Source organism: Leptodactylus fuscus, chromosome 1 (genome assembly GCF_031893055.1).
Source record: "Leptodactylus fuscus isolate aLepFus1 chromosome 1, aLepFus1.hap2, whole genome shotgun sequence".
Classification (NCBI taxonomy): domain Eukaryota; kingdom Metazoa; phylum Chordata; class Amphibia; order Anura; family Leptodactylidae; genus Leptodactylus; species Leptodactylus fuscus.
The window spans coordinates 342,757,704-342,780,558 of NC_134265.1; the positions used below are offsets into that span (position 1 = coordinate 342,757,704).

Genomic DNA, 22,855 nt, shown 5'->3' on the forward strand with positions numbered 1-22,855 from the left:
TAATACAGTAACGTGATGAAGCCATTCCTCAATATAAAGTGACACGAACGTCTAATCTCTTTACAAATATGTGTAAAAGTGGAGCTTCCCTTTAAATATGGAACCTAGAGGACAAGTGTCATATTCTGTATGCTAAATCAGTATATATTAGAGACTGGACGTGTTTCTGGACATTTTCTTCTTCCCCTGCAGACTGGATACAGTTGGAAATTGGCGTTGAAGGCCGATGTATAACCACAATGTGAAGAGTGCTGTGTATATATGAGTGTATTAGACTATATGGCGGTATACGAGCTGAGCCTAGTATGTATATCATGTACTGACGGCCGTGTATCAGGGATCTGCTCCCGGATGTTCATGTTATACAGTCTGCATGCTTCACTCATTACCCACAATCCCCAGCTTACTGGACGCTGAGTGACCGTGGCTTTATACGGAGGTGACAGATGTGTCTCCAGCATGTGAATGTGACCATAAATATCTGGAATCATTGCTGTGCTCGGCCGAGAGATGGTGTCATTTATTTCTCTGAAATGCCTGGATTTTATTATATTTGGGATGATGCGACTACATTAGCAATGGCGGGCGGCCCGCTCACCAGACACAGCTGATCACTAATTCCTGCACGTTCTATGACATGCTACAGTGCCATGCAAAAGTTTTAGGTAGGCGTGGGGGAAAAAAAAATACTGCATAGTAAGAATGTTTTCAGAAATAGAAGTGTTAATAGTTTAGTGTTCAATGAAGAAAAGGTAAAATCAAACAACATCAATATTTGTGGTGACCTCTGTTTAGAGGAGGAGTCCTGGAAGTGATGATACGGCCCCCACCGAGCCCTGATCTCATCATCTTCCAGTCTGTCTGGGATACATGAAGAGACAGAAGGATTGGAGCAAGCCGATATCTAAATTAGATCCGTGCTTAATTCTCCAAGATGGCCGGAACAACCTCCCTGCCGAGCTCCTTCAAAAACTGTCTGCAAGTGTATCTAGAAGAACTGATGGAAGGCAAAGGAGGGTCACAACAAATATTGAGATGTAGATTTCACTTAATTTAGTAAATTGACAAAAACAGACTATTAACGCTTGGAAGCATTCTTACCTGCCTAAAACCTTTGCACATTATTGTTTATTGCAAAATTGTATCGTGGCAGGCAATGTGCGGGGAGATATTCACTGCTTTAAGGAAAGGATATACTCATAGACACGGAGTCAGGTGGAGCACGCAACACATTGTTATGTCAGAGTTGTTTGGGATTCAACAGGGGAAAAAAACTCTGCACCCCTGGCCATAAGAGCAGAGGCAACCAGAGATTACACTTAGGGCTTGTTCACATGGGATAAGAGGGGCGCATTTTGGCGCTGAATCCATATCATAATCCACCCCCTCACAATAGAGGTCTATGCAGCGAGCTGCCCTTGCTTCAGCCGGATTCCACGGCTGATTCAGCTCCTGCAACGCCTCGTGGCAGCACCCTCGGGACTAGGCACATTCATTTGAGCCTACTCCGGAACGGGAAGCCGCGACTGTCAGAAGCTGCGACGGTCGTGGCAGGTGCATTTTGGCCCTATATATCTAGAATGAGTGCGTGAGCAGCGCAGGGCCCGGTAAGTAAACAATACTGGGAGCTGCCTGCCATGGGAAACATCTGATCTGCAGCATCCTAGCAGTCTAGCAGTGGGGTTGCAACACCCAGGGCCCCTGCTGATCAGCTGTTTGGGGGGACCATGGTGCTTTCGTGAGTGCCCTTACCCCATTACTACTGACATTGCACAGGAACTGTTTTTTGATGACTGTGCAATGTAATTTCAGCCTGTAATAATGTCACGTCTGCTATAAAACAGATGGCTTGTGATGTAAATAGTGAGAGGGGCTCACACAGTATAACATGCTCCTCCCACAGAGATCCTACACAGTATAACATGCTCCTCCCACAGAGATCCTACACAGTATAACATGCTCCTCCTACAGAGATCCTACACAGTATAATATGCTCCTCCCACAGAGATCCTACACAGTATAACATGCTCCTCCCACAGAGATCCTACACAGTATAACATGCTCCTCCCACAGAGATCCTACACAGTATAACATGCTCCTCCCACAGAGATCCTACACAGTATAATATGCTCCTCCCACAGAGATCCTACACAGTATAACATGCTCCTAGTGCACGTCCCCCCAAGGTGGCCCCACACAATATAATATGGTCCCAAGAGTGGCCCTACAAAGTATAATATGCTCCCCCCCAGTACAATATGATCTTAAAGCCTCAAGCCGCTTCAGGAAAACCTTATAAAATTAGTTTCAATGAATATTTTTGAGGTTTGGCAATCCGGTTCATTTTAGTGCCATTATTGTACCCCAGGATCTCCTCAGTCCCCAGAGTATAATAAGTAGAGGTCCAGGGGAGGTGAGTAAAAATAACAAACACTTATACTCACCCTGCCTTACCTCTCCTTGGCATCCTCTCTCAGTTTGGCTTTCTCTATCGTCCTCCAAGTCCTCTCCAGGCTGTGACTGTGGTCATGCACCCTATGGGTCACCACTGAGGCCTGTGATTGGGGCGAGCCAGTGCAATGATATCAGCACACCCAACAAGACTGCTCAGGCCTGTGATTGGGGGAACGTGATGCCAGTCAAAGGCCAGAACAGCCACAAGGGAATATTGGGGAATTACAGACTTCTCTTGGGCAGGCTTCTAATAGAAAGGGACAGCGGCATGTACATGCATCACGTGACGCCAGGCCCAGCGTCCATTGACGGCACTGTCCACAGGTAGTGGAGATGAGTGCTGAGATAGCGGTTGTGGATCCAGGCTGTAATACATAGGACACGGACACCTAGTAGGATTTTGTACAGCTGCACCTGAAGTCAATTTTGGTTATTTTAGGGTTCTGTACAGACGATCTAGCAGTGTTCAGGACTCATGTCTATAGAAGTCTATAAGGATGTGACATTAGCCCCTTTTACTTATGCCTATGTGTATGGACAGCACAGACTAGCAGTGTCCCGCTTCCTCATTACCTCAAGCTTTCACTGGGTACAACAGTCCAGGTCAGTGCAGTACATGTCATGTCAAAAACAAGATCAGATCCGTCAGGTGAACACAATAAACACTGGCAAACCATTCTTTGACGTGGTCTAAATTTCAGACGCCAGACGCATAGAGAATAGTAATATTCAGGTAAGGTGGAAACTAGAGATGGGCTAACCTATCAAAATTTGGTTCTGGTTTGGGTTCTTTGGTTCTGAGCAAAAGCTCGAGTTCGGTCCAAACCGGATGTGCAAATGAAGGGATTTAAAAAGTTAGGTAAGACACTCTAAGGGGGCAAATGTCAAAATGACAGCAGCAGATATATATGGCGGATGGAGCCTGTGCTCAGTTGGGAACGCCTTTCCTCACAGTAGCGCCTATAGTGCTGTACTGTGAGAGCGGTGAGGAACGCCCCCCCAGTGCTCGTCTATGGACGAATACTATCAGGAGAGGGGGGGGGGTCCTCACCGCTCTCACAATACAGTACTATAGGCGCTACTGTGAGGAAAGGCGTTCCCGACTTACGGTGAAGAGTTACGGTAACGGCACCAATAGCTCTTCACCCGGGACACAGGACATGAAAGCCAACAGTGCGCTGAATTCAGTGCGGTGTATAATACCGCATGTGCCGCAAGTGGTGAAAGGTCCTCTTTAATAATAGACATCCGTGTAGGAAAATAAGCCAAAATCTACAGCGAAAAAAGGCACAAGCTCATCCATTTTCCACTCGTGAAGTAATCCAAGAAAACAAGACCATAGTCCATGACTATACAGTAAAGCGTAGCACTAAATACTGTTACTAGAGCAAAGGAGAAGCTCAGGCAAGATGGCGGCTCAGTAATTGTGTACAGAAAATAGAATAAAAAAATGCTCCAGTCAGAAAAAAATCCAGATCTAGTGATCTATTTCTATATTATAAGGAATGAGGGGTCAAGAAAAACAATCTGAAAAAAGTGGTAGAGAAGACGTATCATAACTGGTGCCGTAGTAACAAATTAGGCCGTGGTTTTAATTTTTGAAAGTGCCGGTTCAAATTTTTTTTTTAAAATGAATCAACTTTATTGTTTTTAAATGCAGAAAAAAATGCATCATAATAATATGTGTGTGTGAACCAAGCCTGAAAACGGCCACACATCGGGTCACCTGTGTATTAGCGGCAGTCTTATTCTCAGGGTACATTCACACATGGCGCTGTTTTTGCCACAATGACTTGGGTGAAGAACACAGGCTGAAAATTAGACTCCCATTGACTTCAATGAGATTATTTTTACATGTGTAAAAAAAATTCTCCCTTCTGCTCAATCCACTCTTGGCTTTGGCTCAAAAAATGTTGTAAAATCTGTAAGGGCCCCTTCACACGGCGTAAGCGCGCCGCTCATTTAGACACGTATACATGTGTCTGAGCGCGGCGCTTCAAAACAGAGCCCATTGATTTCAATGGGAAGTGTGCGTCTATGCCGATACATGCACGTTTCCCATTGAAATCAATGGTCTCCGTTTTGAAACGCCGCACTCGGACACGTGTATACGTTTCTAAATGAGCGGCGCGATTACGCCGTGTGAAGGGGCCCTAACAATAAACAGCAGTGTTTCCACAACGAGGGGCTTTAGCCTGAATCCCCTGCAGACACATCCCTGCCACACCCTGATTGCCAATCAAGTCATCCCCTATATAATCAAGCACCTGGGCTATGCTGTTGGCCAGACATTATGGCTAGCTTCACAGAAGAGGCAATGGATAACTACATGTATTCCGCGTATAATCCTTACTCCTACAGGTACCTTAATCCTAAAAATAAGGGGATGAACTGGAGGCAGAAGAGCTACTTCTCCAACTATGGGGACAGCGGAGAATATTTCGATAACTACCAAAGAGCTCAGTTGAAGGCTATCCTGTCTCAGGTAAACCCCAACCTTACCCCAAGGCTGAGAAAAGCAAATACCAGAGACGTTGGCATCCAGGTCAATCCCAGACAGGACGCCTCTGTCCAATGCTCTTTGGGCCCAAGAACTCTAATAAGGAGGAGGACAGGAACCGCCAGAAGACCTCAGCAGGTTCCTTCAGACCAGGGAAGTCCTGCCTCCCCCACCAAGACCGTACGCTTCCCCAGAACTATAGCCGTGTACTCTCCTATGGCTACTGGGAGAACCTTACAGGAGCAGAAAGAAGAAGCCTCACAGATAACGGAAGAGGCTGCAAAAGATGACGTCCCTACAGAAGAAGGTGATCTAGAGGGCAAGAAAGATGAGGCCACGGAAGCCAAAAAAGAGGGAGAAGATGAGGCCTCACCTGGGCAGACCAGACTAAGATTTCAGGTAAGTAGCTTCTCCTCCCTGGTGTAACAATCCCAAATACTAAGACCATGTTGCCATGAATGTGTTAGCTGTAGCTGCAGAATCCCATGTATGGTGCACTGAGAGTTTATAACCCATTTATTATAACTATGATAAAACTACAAAGTGGAAATACAGAAATGTAACTGGTTTGGGTCAGAAAATCTGTAGCGGTCTCCCAGTAAGTGCCAGCTCTTATACAGGGGTAGCTGGACCCTAAAACCTAACATAAGCAGGCGTATAAAGGGGGTTGTCCAGGGGGTTGTCTCGCCTGATCTGGCAGCTTCTTGATAATGGACCCAGGATTTGAGACCAGGCCAGAACCTCTTGGCCTTGTTCCATCCCCTGGGTCGCTCCTCCCCTCATGTTGCAGGTAATTCCCTGGGGGTCAGAGCATTGCTTCTGGGATCCAGAGTCCACCAGAACAGGTAAGGGAATCTAAATCTCCTGATAACCACTTTAAATGGAGGCCAAGTTCGGCTGGGTTTACAAGGCGGGTTTTTTCCTGATCTCCATGTGGTTTTTATATTCATAGCACAGTATTCCCCAGTATATTAATGGCCAGTAAACAGAGGCTTTTAGTGACCTTTGTCATACAGGTGACATGCGGAGTAATTTGTGCTAGTTATTGCTGCAGATATAAACTGCAGGCAGCTATTCTGTACAAGTCATGTAAACTCTCCTCTAGTCCTTATTCACACTTGTCACCACTTAGTGCAACTTGTTGATCAAAGTTAGACCAGGTCAGTAACTAAAACACTGGGGCAACATGGTGGCTCTGTGGTTAGCCTTGCAGTGCTGGAGTCCTGGGTTTGTATCCTGCAAGGAGTTTGTATGTTCTGTTTGTGTGGATTTCCTCCCATTCTACAAAGAAATACTGACTTGGTAAGTTCAATTTGATCGAATGTTGCCTACCCCTGAAACGAGCATTTTTCCCCCCTAGAGTATAATAGGATTCGATTCGAGTAGTCTAATATTGAGGGGCTACTCGAAACGAATATCGAATATTTAACTACTCGCTCATCTCTAATGCTGATGTGTTCCGTCCATAAGGGTCCACACAAGGACCCCTACGGACGGAACACAAGCGCAACTCCAAGCACTGTGCAGCTCAAGCGCATGGGGCCCCATAGACTATAATGAGGTCCATGTGCTTGCCGCACGCATCGTTTGTATAGTCTATGGGGCCCGTGCGCTTGAACTGCACAGCGCTTGTGTTCCGTCCGTAGGGGTCCTCATGCAGACCCTTACAGACGGAACACATCAGCATGTGTGACCTGGGCATTAGTCTTGCAGAGCAACTCTGTTCTGACACACAGCAGGGGCCCCAGAGAGGTAAGGGGACATGTGGTGGTTAAGACTGTTCCCACTATCATCCATTGCTGTCCTTCACCATAGGATGATGGGTAAAAAAATATGCAAATCTATTCTCCAGGATGTAATTAGGAGAACAGTGCCTCTGTATGCCGCCCTCTAGAGGACAGCCCCCTTAACATCATGCATGACTCAGTTAATAAGCCTACTAACATGATGTGGAGTTTATTGCCAAATTAATATTTCTATTCCAAAAGGAACAGATGGTAATGGACACTCGGAAGATTCTCCTTTTCTGTCCTCATTAACTATACACGTCTATCTTTGCAGTTCTTGGAACAGAAGTATGGTTATTACCACTGTAAAGACTGCAACATTCGCTGGGAAAGTGCTTATGTGTGGTGTGTGCAGGGTACGAATAAGGTGGGTGATCTTATAGCGTTATTATAGCGTGTGACGTTATGCTGTGCACTACAGGAACGCTCACTGTAACCTTTGTTTGTCAGGTGTACTTCAAGCAGTTCTGCAGAACTTGTCAAAAGTCCTTTAATCCTTATCGGGTGGAGGATATCATGTGCCAGGTAAGTGCACCTTGTCCGGTACCTGAGCCTTGTGCCCTCAGTCACACGATTTGGTTATGTTCACATTGAAGAATGAGAGCAATGGAGTCACTATAAGAGTAATTGACCTCAATGTATTAAAAAAAAATAAATAAAAAAAAAAGCCTTGCCCTGTTCACTTTTGTAACTCAAACCAAAATTTTTTTTTTTTTTGGGTTCCTTCTGTGACGTTCTGACCATCTTGTCTTTCCAGAGCTGCAAGCAAACAAGATGCATCTGTCCTGTGAAAGTCCGTCATGTAGACCCAAAAAGACCCCACCGCCAAGACCTGTGTGGACGATGCAAGGGCAAGAGGCTCTCCTGTGACAGCACCTTCAGTTTCAAGTATATTATTTAATCCAGCCCTGTTCAGACTACTGTTAGGCCGAATAAGTGTGTTTGTTTTCTTGGAGTAGCTAAACAGATGGCATGTAATGCAATAAACTCTCCCAGCACCTCTGTCCGTACACTCAATAAACTCTGGTAAAGATGATGTGCTTCACAAGACGCTGTGAGCTGTTTTTTTTTTTTTCTTTCCCTCCTTTGGAGACTACTTATCTATGTTCAGGTCAGGCTACGTTATGCACAAGGCTCCATGATGGACCTGCTAATAATGGGCCAGATGTCAGTAGTTTCCCTGGGCTGGGGCCACATGGGTTAAATCTCATCCACATACTATGGGTTTCACACTCTTATGGTGGATTGGCTGAAATCTGTGTGGGAGGGGTGGACTGCAGCACGAGACACCTGCTTTTGCGTGGGGTAGTGTTTTTTTTTTTTTTTTTTGGGGGGGGGTGTCTGCACAACTATTTTTTTTTTTTTTTTTACACACCAACACTTTGAAAGGGCAAGAAAAAAAAGTGCTTTGAAGATGTACTTCATGTTTAAGGGCCCTTAGGCAACAAGGAGCGGAGCCCCCCCCCCCCCCCAAAAAAAAACAAAAAACAAAAAAAAAACCCTACTGAGGTTGGGTGATGTGTTTAGCCTTAGTATAGGAACATTCTAGACTAAACAATGCTTTTACAGCAGAATTCCCATGTACTTATTGTTCCTATCTAGCATCAGCCCATCTAGACAAACACTTGAGTACCTTCCTCCCGTCTAGAGCCACTTACTGTTGATTTGAAGGAGCCTGTTGGAGATCAAATAAATCTGCAATGACCTTACACGTGTTACCGCCACACACATGTTGTACATGTGCTACATAGATTTCTTATACGTTTATGGCTTGCTTTAGGATGTAGTCCTATACTATCTTATCTACTATGACAAGGAGTCTGTTCCCTACAACAAACTGAACCTTGCATGTTGCTTTAAGCAAAGAAAGGACTTAGAAAGCCACAGCAAAACCTAAATGCGGCACACAAGAATTGTGCTCCATACCAACATGTTAGCCTTAAAGGGATCCTATCATTCACACACTTTTGTTTTTTCTAGGTACCACATTGGAATAGCCTTAATCGCCTCCTACCTTTCATTGTCTTCTCCGTGCCACTGTTCGCCTACAATCCTGGTTCTTGTCGGTATGCAAATTAGCTCCCTCGCAGCACTGGGGGTGGGCCCCAGCGCTAACAGAAGCACTAGGGGTGTCCCCAATGCTGCGAGAGAACTCTCTCCAGCAGCGTAATCTTCAGCCTCTTCTTCTGGCGGTGGCTTGTAACTTCTAAGCCTTGGGCAGAGCAGACTGCGCATGCCCACAAGCCACGAGAAAATGGCTGCTTACAATACTGTGCAAGTGGCCATTTTCTCATGGCCTGTGGGCATGCGCAGTCTGCTCTGCCCGAGGCCTAGAAATTACAAGCCACTGCCGGAAGAAGAGGCTGAAGAGGACGCTGCTGAAGAAGATGGAGGCGGCGCTAGAGAGCTCTCTCGCAGCATTGGGGTTGCCCCCAGTGCTGTCTGAGTGCTGGGGCCCGCCTCCAGTACTGCAAGAGAGCTAATTTGCATACTGACAAGAACCGGGATTGTAGACAAACGGCGGCGCAGAGAAGGAGACAAATAGCCTTTCTTAAGGCTATTCCGATGTGGTACCTAGAAAAAATAGTGTGTGAATGAGAAGATCCCTTTAAGTTAATAACTCTAAGCCCTGTATGGCCGTGGCCTCAGTTTTGTCAAGGCTTTGTACACACCTGCAACCATAAGATCGCTTCTGTGTCCCTATTCCAAAAGCACTGGGAGCAGCAGAGGGGATGGAAGGAAAATCCATTAATATGGAGGTGGCCATGCAGATAGTGACTCATTGGCCGTCAGAGCACACACTATCAGTTCGGCACTGGTGATGACTATTCTCCAATATTTTATTAGGGTCAGGCACTGACATATACGGACTTTGGGGATGTTCACACAGCTGATCTTACTGTGTTGATTTCTGCTCTTAATGCTGAAAACCACTTCACGGTGTTACCAATGAGAAGCTTGTTCCAGAGTTCATATGACCATATTGGATATTGTGTTGTAATACGGATACTAAAATGTATCAGTCTGAATGAGGCCATAGGCATGTTATACAGTTCTGTGTAGAATTCAGAATTGGATCTGGTCAAGGCAAAGTAAATACACATTGTTTCCTATGGGTGTATACAGCACAGGCTGCTGCTACTGATGACTCAGCTTCCTGTTTGCACACACATAGGAGAGACAAGTGCTGCTGGGAACTTCCTGTGCTGGCTGGAAGCTCATTAGCATATGAATAAAAACAGACTTATTCAGAAACCACTGAGACAATCTACATACTAAAGGTAGGTGTGGAATAGACTTTCTAAAGCCTATGCAAGGATGTGATTAGATAAAAATGACTTTTCCCAGTGATAGAGCCCCTTTAATGGGGTATTCCAGTAACAGGTCAAAACCAGACGGTTACACTGTGGCTCAGGTGACGTCCTAGGTTCGAAGTTAACCAAACGCATCATCATCATGGAGTTTGTATACAGAGATTGTTAGGCAAACAACTGCCCCTTGTGGGTGTTGGGGGACAAGCACCTGAACAGCACCCACTAACTCCCCCTACTCCACAACACTCTTTGTGTCCCGTATATGAGAAACGCGCTTTACAACTATTTGCCTATTTGCCATTGTCATAACGCCTATCTATTCTATGGGATAACCTACTGATCAGTGAGAGTCCAACCTTTGGGACCTTCACTGACCAGGAGAACTAGGGAGTCTTGGATCCTAGTATAAATGGAGCGCTGCATGGCCATCTCCAGCAGGTGCAGTGGTGGTGCACAGGTCTACTCCATTAAAACAGGAGCACCAAACACACAAGTTCACCAGAACCCACCTCTGGATAAGGGTTAACCTCTTCCAAGAATATCCTTTTACAATCCATCTACCTGTTGTATAACTGAATATCCTCTCCAATACCTTCTCTTGGAATCCATGTGTTCTCCAGGCAGGGATCTCCAACCATCACAAAGCCGACACAGCAGAGGCAGTAACATTATACAATCTTTTTATTTAACAAAAAAAAAAAGAAAGAATGGCTGGTAGGATGTAAAGGAGTAATGCACTGCTAAATAAAACTACTCGTCCCCAGTAAGGATTTCTTAAATTAAGAAACTAATACCATCTAAAGTACCACGTGTCCCCGTCTGGTGTCCAATACAATACAATGTGCCATGGTGACTGCTCGGGTCGTGCGGCTCCTTCAGGTGACATGGCTTCCTCTTACAGGTTCATACCTGCAGTCTTTTAGCGTGCGGACAGTTTCACATTTAACCTCTTCAAAGCCGAAGCGCCTACCGTACATAGGTCAGCTGGTTCCAAGTGTTAAACGGGTTACTATATGTACAATAACATAATTCTCGGTTTTTCGGAGGTCCGGTGGCCCCGTGAAAAGGCGATGCCAAGTAATGCGTCCTTTATAAAGAATACATATCCTCGCGTACAGAAATAAATATAGACTTTCTGTTTAGAATCACAGTGGGTGTATAAAAATTGCAGAGTATTCCTTCTCGGTCAGGAATCGGTGCGGGGGCTACATTCATATCCTTTTACAAAAAATGTTCTGCTTGTCCATAGACACCGGTTATCTGGGTTGTGCTGAAGAACTGCATTTTTTGTACAGTGAATGTGTATTGCCAACGCTGTGTATTTTTTGGTAGAATAAGTTATGGACGATAGCGATCTATTCTTCGCTACCCGACGTGTACGGCCCTTTCGAAAGTAACTATGGACAGGGTTTCCTTAGCGTCTGTACATTGACTGAATTGCACACATTTACAAGAAAAAAGACAAAAAAAAATACTGTTTTTTTCCACCATACGTAGATTCTAGAATATATACAGAATAAAATAAGTTATCTTTTCTGTCTAAGGAGAGTTGCTGTCGGGCAGCATATACCTAAATATACATTATTAAAGTCTCTGCAGGCAGCTACTTTTTGGTTAGTCCGGAATATTTATACCATAAGCGCTGGTCAGAGAACTGAGCAGCATTCTAATAAAATTAAGATATATTATTTCTTTTTTTTTTTTTCCTTTTTTTTTCTTAGAAAGACCGGGGGAAAGCCCAGCTTAAAATAATATAGAAGGTCCTAAGATTTACAAGCTATGAGCTGTTAGATCTAATAAAATAAAAATTTCTCCAAAAATAATGTCATAGTACTCTTTGAGGCATGCGTGAAGACTATGTACAGACATTCATACCATTAGATACAACCACGCGTTCCGTCCATCGCCCGTCGTTCCGGGCAAGAAAGCAACACAAAGATACGGACAAGGAAAATAGCAACATAAATGATAAAGTTCAATGGATTCCAAAGCTCCTGCCGATGTCACATGGGGGACACTAGGGTCCGCCATCACGCCTCCGATTCTCGCCGTCGTCTTCCATGGCAGAGGGGCCATATTGCAACTGTACATCGTGTTAGCCCTTTAGCTTGTGGATGGTACATATGTAACAAGAAATAATAATAATAATAATAGCTTTCACTCTAGCTGTACATTATTCCCAGCGTCTCATGTCCAACGTGCTGGAGCTCAGAGTCAAGAGAAAAAAAACTAAAGGATGAAACGTATTTTACAGTAAATATGGAAGGTGCTTCATAAGATCAATAGACATCCAGTGCTTCAAGTCTGAGGCCTACGCAACGGCAGGTGCTCAAAACTCAGTGCTCACCGCGGTAGTGACGGGCTGGGCTTTAGATAAAAGCTGGTAGGACTGCACCATGCGCAGCGACATTCGGATTTCTAGGTTTAGCTCCATCAGCTTAGAGCTGGCGTTAGACATGTCCTGTTTGCAGCCAACAATGGCAAAGCTGCCAGTCTGGCCCAGTGTCTGATGTCGGAAATAGATGTGCAGCAGGGTTTGGATGGGATCATCTTCTGAGCTGCCAAATATTTCATTGGGCCAGATAGTCCTAGAAAGCAAAAAGCACAGGGTACAATTCAATAGAGCAGCGTTATATAACAGACCGTCCCGTCATCTGGTGACTCCTGAACATTCATCAACTATCCTGTAAAAACAGTGATTTTGCAGGATAACACTATTAAGCCAATTTAGAAGGACGTTGTAGATTTCTGGAAAGTGATTCTAGAAAGATTTCCTAATAAATGAATGCAATTCACCTGAGATCGCGCACACCCCTAGTGACCCCTGCCGCGCACGTACCTGAATGCCTTGACCTGTGTGATGGCGGACACAAACTCTTTTCCTCTCAGGGCTTCAATGAGAGAGTGGACAGCAACCTCTGTGCTTGCTTGGTAGAATTCGGAGAAGTCACAGTCCTCTATGCCGATAGTAGATGTGGCCTCTGCGTCTTTCAGACAGGCCTCCAGCTGGCAAAGCTCGTCGGACATGTTTATCACCTGTAACACATATGGCACTTTATTAGATGTCCTAATGGTCACCTCTGATGTTTATATAATGTACAATTCTATCTGAAACTAAATCTCTCCAAGACTGAACTACTACTGTTTCCACCATCTAATAGATCTGTCCCTGATATATCCATTGTAGTCTCAGGCCTTACTATAACTCCTAGGCAGCAGGCCCGCTGCCTCGGGGTTATGTTTGACTCAGACCTTTCCTTCACCCCTTCTATTGAATCACTCGCACGCTCATGTCACCTCCACCTCAAAAACATCTCCAGAATACGCCCTTTCCTTACCAGAGATACACTAAAGACACTTATTGTCTCTCTGATTCATTCTCGCCTTGACTACTGTAACTCCATACTAATCGGTCTTCCCCTTACTAAACTCTCCCCTCTACAATCTATTCTGAATGCAGCGGCCAGGCTCTTCTATCAGGCTAGACGCTACAGCGATGCCTCTGGTCTGTGCCAGTCACTACACTGGCTGCCTATTCATTATAGAATAAAATATAAAGTTATCCCCCTCCCCCACAAGGCTCTCCATAATGCCGCACCTCCATACATTTCCTCCCTCATCTCTGTCTACCGCCCAACCCGTGCTCTCCGCTCACTCAATGACCTAACACTTACATCCTCTATTATCAGAACCTCCCACGCTCGTATACAAGACTTCTCCCGAGCTGCACCACTTCTCTGGAATGCTCTACCCCGGACAATCAGAGTAACTCCCAATTTCTACAGTTTCAAACGCAAACTAAAGACGCATCTTATCAGACAGGCCTATCACAATTCCTAACGTAAACCCTTCCATACTATGATTAGAATCCCCAAAACTTAACCCTCCTCTGTCCCCGCTCCCACATTACCCCACATGATATGAGGCCATCTCAAGCTAACTTTATAGGTCCAAGCTCCATCCACATGTTACAGGACACCACTAGTGACGGCTCATAAAGTCTTATGTTTGTGTAATGACAGTCACCTCTATTACAAAAGTGTCTGACCTCTGTATAAGCAATGCCGCCCCTGCTACCTCTTGTGTCACCCCCTCTACCTCATAGATTGTAAGCTCTTGCGAGCAGGGCCCTCAGTCCCATTGTGTGAAATGACTTTCTTTGTAATGTATCTTTCGGTCTGTATTTGAACCCTACAAATTGTACAGCGCTGCGGAATATGTTGGCGCTATATAAATAAAATTTATTATTATTATTTCAAAGCATGGAAATGGACGCCATACTATCCTCTATTACTTGTCCCTACAGATAACACAGGGCTAGGAGGATCATTTTCCATGGTGATAAATGGTCAGAGAGGGAACGAGGAGACCATACACTGTGACTGCACCTCCAGAGCCATTTCATCATGCTGTGCCCGGGGGTGTAGGAAGCATTCAGAGCGCTGGATGTGGCTGGCCGGGCTCGTGATGGTACATAGGGCAGATACAACAGTGGCTGACTCCATAAATAGCAATGTACTAATCTCATTCCTCTGCCTATGTACTTGGTACTCTACCTCCGTCTGCTTCTTAATCGTGTCCACATGGCTGATGAGCTTGCAGTAGGCCTGGAACAGCAGAAGAAGTTGGAAGTGCAGCTTGTAAAGCCTCCGACAAAGCTCCAGCTCCTACAAGAAATAGCGAATGCTTGAGTAAAGACAACACCGTCCGTACAACGCAAAAAGAGAGATCAAATGTGGTTACTGGTTTAGTACAAGGAAGGAAAGTCAGGCGTCTATTAACTACACAGCGGCGAGAATTGGGTTAAATGGAAAACATGGAAGACGCAATCACACGTGCCACTTTAGAAACAAGCAGCCCAGTAGGTTCATTTTTTTATAACGGGGGTAGCAAGCCAGCAATCTAAAGAAATCCACCAAAAATGTCACATTCTGGGACCATGTCCTAGTGACGGCAACAAGGCGTTACATATAAAGATCTGCTGACTGCTCGGAGTCTCATCAGTATATAGGACACAACACAAGTCATGCACTACTGTACTGCAGGTATACGGGAAACAGAAGGGATCGCCCAAGGCCTTGCCGCTGTCTTTCTCCAGCATTCTGCCCTGCACAGATAGGACACCAGATCTGCTATGTATCTCATAAGAAATATGGTGGGATTATAGTAGAGGTGCTAGTGGTCTTTAGTGGTCATTGAAGGCTGTCTCAAAAATTTGGTGGAGACCCTAGGCCCGGTGAAAGTGTAAGAGTATGGTCACACTACTGTTATTACAGTCATCTGTCATAGGACGACAGTAACGGACATTAATAACAATAGTAGTGACAGACACGGACGGGGCCCCCTCCTTCTGCATTGATTAAAACGTAAAAAACCATGATGGACACTTTCTTCTGTCATGTTTATTTTCTTAGGTGACCGAAGAAAAGAACCATGGCGGTAAAAAGTGACATCATGTTTTGTTTTTCTTCTTTACATTCGAATGAATGCAGACTGACACCATCCGGAGCTGTCGTTTAGTGTCCGTCGCCCTCATCCTGTGACGGACCTTAAACGACAGTAGTGTGAGCCCACCCTTAGACCGGAGGGACCTTGGAGACAGATACACTGAGGGCCCCGGCAATAGCTGCTTTTACGTCACCCCTGCCCAACCTACAGTCCAAAGCCATAATTGGGGCAGACTTACTGATTAGAGATGAGCGAACACTGTTCGGATCAGCCGATCCGAACAGCACGCTCCCATAGAAATGAATGGAAGCACCTGTGACGCCGGCCGGCCGACGGCAAAGTCAGCATCACAGGTGCTTCCATTCACTTCTATGGGAGCGTGCTGTTCGGATCGGCTGTTCCGAACAGTGTTCGCTCATCTCTATTACTGATAAAAATGAATCCGAATTCTGGTGTAATTGGTGTACACGCTTTACACCCTTCTTGCAGCTCTCTCGACAAGGGGAATGACTGGAGATGCAACAATGTGCACCATAATTTAGGGGGATGGAGGTTACTGAATAATGGTGTATTGCACCCAATGTATCATCCGGCATAAGCGACTTCATTTGCACTGTCTAAATACTAGCCAGGATTAGTAAATCTGCCCCAGGAAGTCAAATGGTTCTCCATGAAACCTAGCTAGCATGTGTTCATGGAAGTTACAATTGTACATGGATGGTCAATGGCAATGGACAATGTTTCTAGCGCTACAAACACAAGCTGGCCTGACGTAGGAGTCTACATTTTATTTCTACAGAATGTATTTTTCAGAGAGGTTTCCTAGAAGTGAGACCACGACACTAAGACACGTCAGGCCGGAAACTACACGAGCTACGAGACATTAATGAGCGGCCAACAATTGATGGACGAAGACTGTGCAGACCCAGAGCGCACTGTAGTTTTACAATGGCAGAACACGGCTAGCTCCACACATGGACAAGACAGGTGAAAGTCAGGCTTTGATCTGACATGTTTAGTATTGGAGAAATCAAGAACCATCACTTACTGCTAGAACTTCCATTTGCTAAGCAAGAAGGTGAGCAGGTCACAAAAACACAAAGGAAGAAAAAGATGGAAAGTTAGTCATAGACAAAGTTCTGTAAAACCTCAGGCAAACAGTCACAATGACGTACAGCGCGGCTCAGTCTCTGAACACAAGCTTCAGTTTACATATGAAATGTATAGAAGGAGTGATGTCACCTTACAGACACACTGCTTTACTTATCTTGCATGATTCGGGACTCTTCTGGTTGCCATCTGCTGACGGATCCGCCTCTAGTAACTAATGTCATGTGAAGCGTAAGCCGTGGGTCTAACGCGCCATATTTGATTAAAGGGATTCTATCATTAGAATCCCATTTTAAGCTAAACCCACACTGGAATAGCCTTAAGAAAGGCTATTCTTCTCCTACTTTTAGATGTCTTCTCTGCACCGCTGTTTGGTAGAAATCCCAGTTTTCATCTGTATGCATATGAGTTCTCTCGCAGCACTGGGGGCGGGCCCCAGCGTTCAAACAGCACTGGGGGTGTCCCCAATGCTGCGAGAGAACTCTCCAGCAGCACCGCCTCTATCTTCATCTGGAACTGTCTCTCTGCACGACTTCTTCGGGAGCTCGGTTCAAACTTCTACGCATGCGCAGTCAGCTCTGCCATCAGGCCTCGGGCAGAGCCGACGGCGGATGCACAAAGGCAACAAGAAAATGGCCGCTTACAGCAGCATACTGTGTAAGTGGCCACTTTTCTTAAGGCTGCGGACATGCGCAATTGGCTCTGCCCGAGGCCTAGGAGATTGAAACCCAGGATGGAAGAAGAGGGCATTCCAGAAGAAGATAGAGGAGTCGCTGGAGATTTGTCTCGCAGCTTTGGCGACGCCCCCAGTGCTGCAAGAGAACTCATTTGCATACAGATGAAAACCAGGATTTCTACCGAACGGTGGAGCGGAGATATCTAAAGATAGGAGAGCCTTTCTTAAGGCTATTCCTACGTGTGATCAAGAAAACAATTTGATTTTAATGATAGAATCCCTTTAAGACAGGAAAGCAGAGAGATTTTCTATATCATTCTATATTCTGAATATTCTGAATAAAGCTTTAATAGAGAGCAAGAGATGCAGTAACACAGGATCAATGCAAGAGAAGTAACTTCAAATGTGCACAATTTTAGTTTGCATTTTATCTCTATAGAAATTGTTATATTGTGTTCAGTTGTGACGCCATGTATAATTCCATCTCCCTATACGCAGTCTCCCTGCGTAGTAGTAATACAAGAGCTGCGATGCTATAACATCAGGCTACAGACAGCAGGAGGCCCATACGGACAAGGCTACACCTATACTTCAGAAGCAGTATATAACCATGTACTTTGTGTGTATCCTTGAGAAGTGGCCTCTATGTCTGGAATAACACCGGCCTCTCCATATTTTATGTCCTCTGCAAATAATTCAGTGGACCCCTCCATTAAAAGAAGTTCTTTGCACTTATGAAGGACCAGTCCAAGAGGTAGAGAGAAGATGCTGACTGTGATCTCCCACCCTTATCCCCATCAAGTCTTCAAAGCCAAATGGTTATTTAAAGGAAATGAGGAGGGGCAAGATGGCGGCTCAGTGGTTAGCACTGAAGCTGTGCAGCGCTGGAGTCCTGGGCTTGAATCCTGCCAAGGACAACATCTGCAAGGGGTTTGTATGTTCTCCCCGTGTTTGCGTGGCTTTCCTCCCATACTCCAAAGACGTACTGATAGGGAAAAATGTACATTGTGATCCCTATATGGACTCAATCTACATTACAAAATTTTTTAAAAAAAATAATGGAAATGATGAGTCCAGTAAAATTGTTAAATGTATCTAAACTTTATGTAAACTTCAAAAATCAATAATCTAATATAATAACTTAATCTATTGATTCTTTGTAAAAATGACTTATTTCTCCAGTATTTCTGCCCCCTTCCCCCGCACTGATCGCCATTTCTGAATACATTGTTCACATCTATACACAGAGAAATAAGGCGATAGAAATGGGAGAGGGAGGGCGAGATGAGAGTGCGAGGAGATACCAGATGCAGCTGTAGCTTAAATCCCCACAGAGCAGGCTGATGGGGTGAAATATAATCCAATTCTGTGGGGAGATCATATCACTTTCAAGCTACAGTCATGTGTAATCTCTCTGCTCTCCATCAGCTCACCCACGACCCCTCCAACCTCCGTAGACTTCAGTGGGCTGACTATTAGCTGTGTATAGACTCTAAAATATGGATGTGAATAGAGAATTTAGAAGCCGTGATCAGTGCAGGGGCAAGAAAAATACACTATGTGATCAAAAGTATCCAGACACCCCCATAAACATACGGTTTTTCTATTAGGTGCATTGTGCTGCCCCCTACTGCCAGGTCCTCTATATCAGCGACCTCAGTAGACATTAGACATCGTGAGAGAGCAGAATGGGGCGCTCCGCGGAACTCACGGACTTTGGACGTGGTCAGGTGATTGGGTGCCGCACATCACGCAGGTCAATGCCAAACGACGCCTCGCTTGGTGTAAGGAGCGTAAACATTGGACAATTGAACAGTGGAAAAACATTGTGTGGAGTGACGAATCACGGTACATGATGTGGCGATCCGATGGCAGGGTGTGGGTATGGCGAATGCCTGGTGAACGTCATCTGCCAGCGTGTGTAGTGCCAACAGGAAAATTCGGAGGCGGTGGTGTTATGGTGTGGTCGTGTTTTTCATGGAGGGGGCTTGCACCCCTTGTTGTTTTGCGTGGCACTATCACAGCACAGGCCTACATTGACGTATTAAACACCTTCTTGCTTCCCACTATTGAAGAGCAATTCGGGGATGGCGATTGCATCTTACAACACGATGGAGCACCTAGTCAATCCTAGTCCTATGCCCCCATATGCTATGGCTATAACACACTGTTAATTCTATTACATACATAAATCACAGTAAAATGTGGTGCTTCCATAGAAGTCAGCGTATCCAAATGACCGAAAATAATAAAATCATCCAAGGAGAATGGCATCCATAATGTTAATCTTTCATATGGGGCGTAGAAAGCTATCATTCTGGAGGTCTAATCTTCATGGGCTAAAGTAAAGTGTGGCAAATGTGTTTTTTGGAAGAATCATTGCTCTCCCTTGCCTGAAACCAGAACACATTAGTAGTGTTAACGTAGCATGCAGCCGCGTACCGGGCCCCTGGAGACGCCCTAAGTCTTATGGAGCGGTGGAAGTAAATTTACCAGGACACTAAAGGTTACTGCACCTATAAGTACTGAATACCCTGGAATAACACAAGTATCAGTCCTATAGTGAATGCACAGTAGCAGAGAGCACATAAAAGGTTCATTATAGTAACATTGTTATAGCGGGTGACGTCCATGTAACCGCATTACATCCTATCAGTTGCAATACTTATTAAATCTTCGGTCACAGAGAATTAATTTCACTGGCGGTCTGTACAACATTGTCTGGGGACAAGTCACTGAAGGGATGCAGCGTATATATATATATATATATATATATATATATATATATATATATATATATATATATATATATATATATATATATATAATGTATAGCATGAAGAGAAGGACACGTACCTGTGCTTCTGTGTTAGGCACATGGCGGCTGTCTCCTGAACTAAAGGTTTTCTTGCAGTTGTCAAGCCACTACAAATGAAAAGCAACATACAAAATGGACTGGTGAGTGCAAAACATATAATAGAGGATATAATATTTCCAACAGCGCTGCAAAGGTGGAAGCAAAAGTCTTAAGGTTAAGCGTAAGGGTCTGGTCACAGCTGCATTAAAATCTAAGACTATGAGCAATAGGTAAAAAAGGTCCCGCACGGATGCAAAGCGGTTGGTTTGCATCATCGTTGTCTGCACAGAGATTACGTAAAAGTCGGACTATTTGTATCACAGTTATTCCTTTTAGCCTCTGCAAACACATGTATACTCAACTCAGTTGATTGTGCATATGTTGTAAACAGGTAGTGCGGAGCAGCCGGTCGCCAGTCACCTTGCGTGGTGTCTTATCTGGCTGGAGAACAGATTTCAAGACACCAGCGATGACCACTCAGTTATAGACTCCTTATAGTAATCGCTATAACCTCTGGCCAACCTTCAAGTGCTGCCACAATGAGGGAAGAAGAATGTGCATCCATGGCCGCCTCAATTTAATAAAGGCTACTCAGGGAATTAACCATAGCGATCTGCATTAGTGGGATGGGGGAGGGGGAGAGGACGCTCTCTGAGGAATACAGAGCCAGATTCAATTAGTGACATGGCCCAACGTCCACTGTAAATCTTATTCTCCCCGACAGCCAGTGATGCAGAAGAACCCGCCTGCAACACAATGCAATCCTACAGATCAGGAACCCAAGGTTTTACCGTATATATTCGAGTATAAGCCGACCCGAATGTAAGCCGAGGCCCATAATTTTACCACAAAAAACTGGGAAAACTTATTGACTCGAGTATAAGCCGAGGGGGGCTTTTTCAGCACAAAAATTCAAATGTTCTTGCCTTCTTTCCTTAAGAATATTCTATTCCTGTACCCATCCGGCCAACTTCAGGAGAAGAGTCCCCCATACACATGAGATGGTCAGCTGGTCCCAATGAAATCTTTGGGTTGCTGACATCAAACGATTGGTGCCATTAGCTTATGGGTCAGGAACCTTTGGGACTACAGCTGTTGTGAAACTACAACTCCCAGCATGCATAGCTGCTCTTCTGTTCTCAGAACTCCTACAGATGTGAATGAAGCATGCTGGGAGTTGTAGTTTCACAGTAACTGGAGAGCTGACGGTAGATGACCCCTGCATTAGACTTTTCCTGACTCCTGCATGCTTAGGTACACTAAATATCCATGAATAGGGAAAGGGGAGAAAGACTCTGGAAAAATTGAAGGATCGAATATGTTGAAATCCGATCATCCAATCCATCTCCTGATATCTGCCATCAGGGAGGAGTCAGAAGGACCCCATATACATTACACTGGGGGCTGGGGCTGCCAAAATCAATAAACTTATCTCCACATCATTCCATGAGATAGACAACCCATGATCACTAACAGGTGCCATACTAGTCAGTATGTATACAGCATATCACTGACACTATGGGTCCATAATAGATTTTTCAGAATTTCCACCTTATCTCACTATGACACGTTACCTTTAATCACATACAAATCCCATACTGTGCCATACTGATACTATAATACACAGCTAACACACAATGAATGCGTATGTGAATTATTCATCCGGGACGACCTGCAGGCTACCATACATGTACAGGGCCTGCTGCATCTTTATTCCATTACTCCCTCTCTCATTGTTTTGTATGGTCACAAAAGAAATTCTAATAGTCTGATTTTGTGCTGTTGCATTGCATTCTGGGAGTTGGGTCCAGTGCTAAGACTACCAAGAATACAAATCACTGGAGCAAGATCTGTGCAAACAGAGAATGAAGTAACCCGCCTGCTTTCAGAACTATGAATGCAGCTCTGGGTGACAAGTAACTACCATTGGCCAGACCTGACAATTCCAATATAACTGGCCAACCAGGCTGGTCATACATTCCCTGTATAGTTTGCCATGGCCAACTTATAGTAATGTCCTGACCTTCAATGGACAGCCGATGGCACGAAGCAAAAAAAATAAAATAAATGTTGAATCTCAAAATATCTGATACTTTGCTCTCATCAGATACCAGCCGCCAGCACAGGTTCTCAGCAGAAGCGTATTCTTCTCTCCCTAAGGCTAGGTTCATATCTAAAATCGGGTTTCTGTTCAGGGGGTCCGCTTGTGCACCCCCGAACAAAAACCTAATCCACTTAAACACGTGGTTACCCGCGGACCCCATAGACTATTATGGGGTCTGTGTGGTTTCCACTTGAAAAGGACGAAAAATGGGGAGAGGGGAACGGAAACCTCATATGGAGAGCCAACGCTGGTGTGTACCCAGCCTAATAACACATGCACCCTTGGCCGACTGTATTGGGTAAGAGGGGGTATTTAGACAAGTCAGTACCTGTTCTGCTGCCTCCCGCTTGGAGTTATACGTGTCCAGATGTTCCTGTAGTTCCAGCACACTGAACTTCAGGGTCTCCAACAAGCCACTTGACATGAGCTACAAACAGGGTGACAGTGTTAGTGACTAGTGACAGACTACTGCAGCTCCAATGACATCGAAATATAAAAATCAGCTACACAAAGAGATATTAGTCAGCTATATAACAGGTCTAGGCCCCAAAGAGAAAAAGACGACGGCCATGAAGGTCAATCTAATGCGTTCACGTCACACACAA

General features: G+C 44.9%; 2 protein-coding genes across 9 annotated transcripts in view; one reads left to right on the forward strand and one right to left on the reverse strand.

Moving 5' to 3' along the window:
- Window positions 1-4,747: 4,747 nt before the first annotated feature.
- ZAR1 (zygote arrest 1) lies at window positions 4,748-7,653 on the forward strand. The gene is made up of 4 exons (XM_075266470.1): window positions 4,748-5,353; window positions 7,016-7,108; window positions 7,192-7,266; window positions 7,499-7,653. Exons 1-4 carry the CDS (start codon window positions 4,748-4,750, stop codon window positions 7,640-7,642), a joined length of 918 nt encoding a protein of 305 aa, XP_075122571.1. The 3' UTR covers window positions 7,643-7,653.
- A 3,065-nt stretch (window positions 7,654-10,718) lies between these two features.
- FRYL (FRY like transcription coactivator) overlaps window positions 10,719-22,855 on the reverse strand; it is a 268,920-nt gene continuing 256,783 nt past the window's right edge. For 5 of the 8 annotated variants that reach the window (XM_075261448.1, XM_075261441.1, XM_075261445.1 and 2 more), the window contains 6 exons: window positions 22,579-22,677; window positions 20,146-20,214; window positions 16,552-16,569; window positions 14,612-14,722; window positions 12,895-13,091; window positions 10,719-12,643 (listed from right to left, as the gene is read on the reverse strand). In XM_075261448.1, coding sequence (XP_075117549.1) covers window positions 12,385-12,643; window positions 12,895-13,091; window positions 14,612-14,722; window positions 16,552-16,569; window positions 20,146-20,214; window positions 22,579-22,677 — 753 coding nt within the window. In that variant the 3' untranslated portion in view covers window positions 10,719-12,384. The remainder of the gene's footprint in view (window positions 12,644-12,894; window positions 13,092-14,611; window positions 14,723-16,551; window positions 16,570-20,145; window positions 20,215-22,578; window positions 22,678-22,855) is intronic. The other 3 variants (XM_075261449.1, XM_075261444.1, XM_075261450.1) reach the window with 1 other exon arrangement.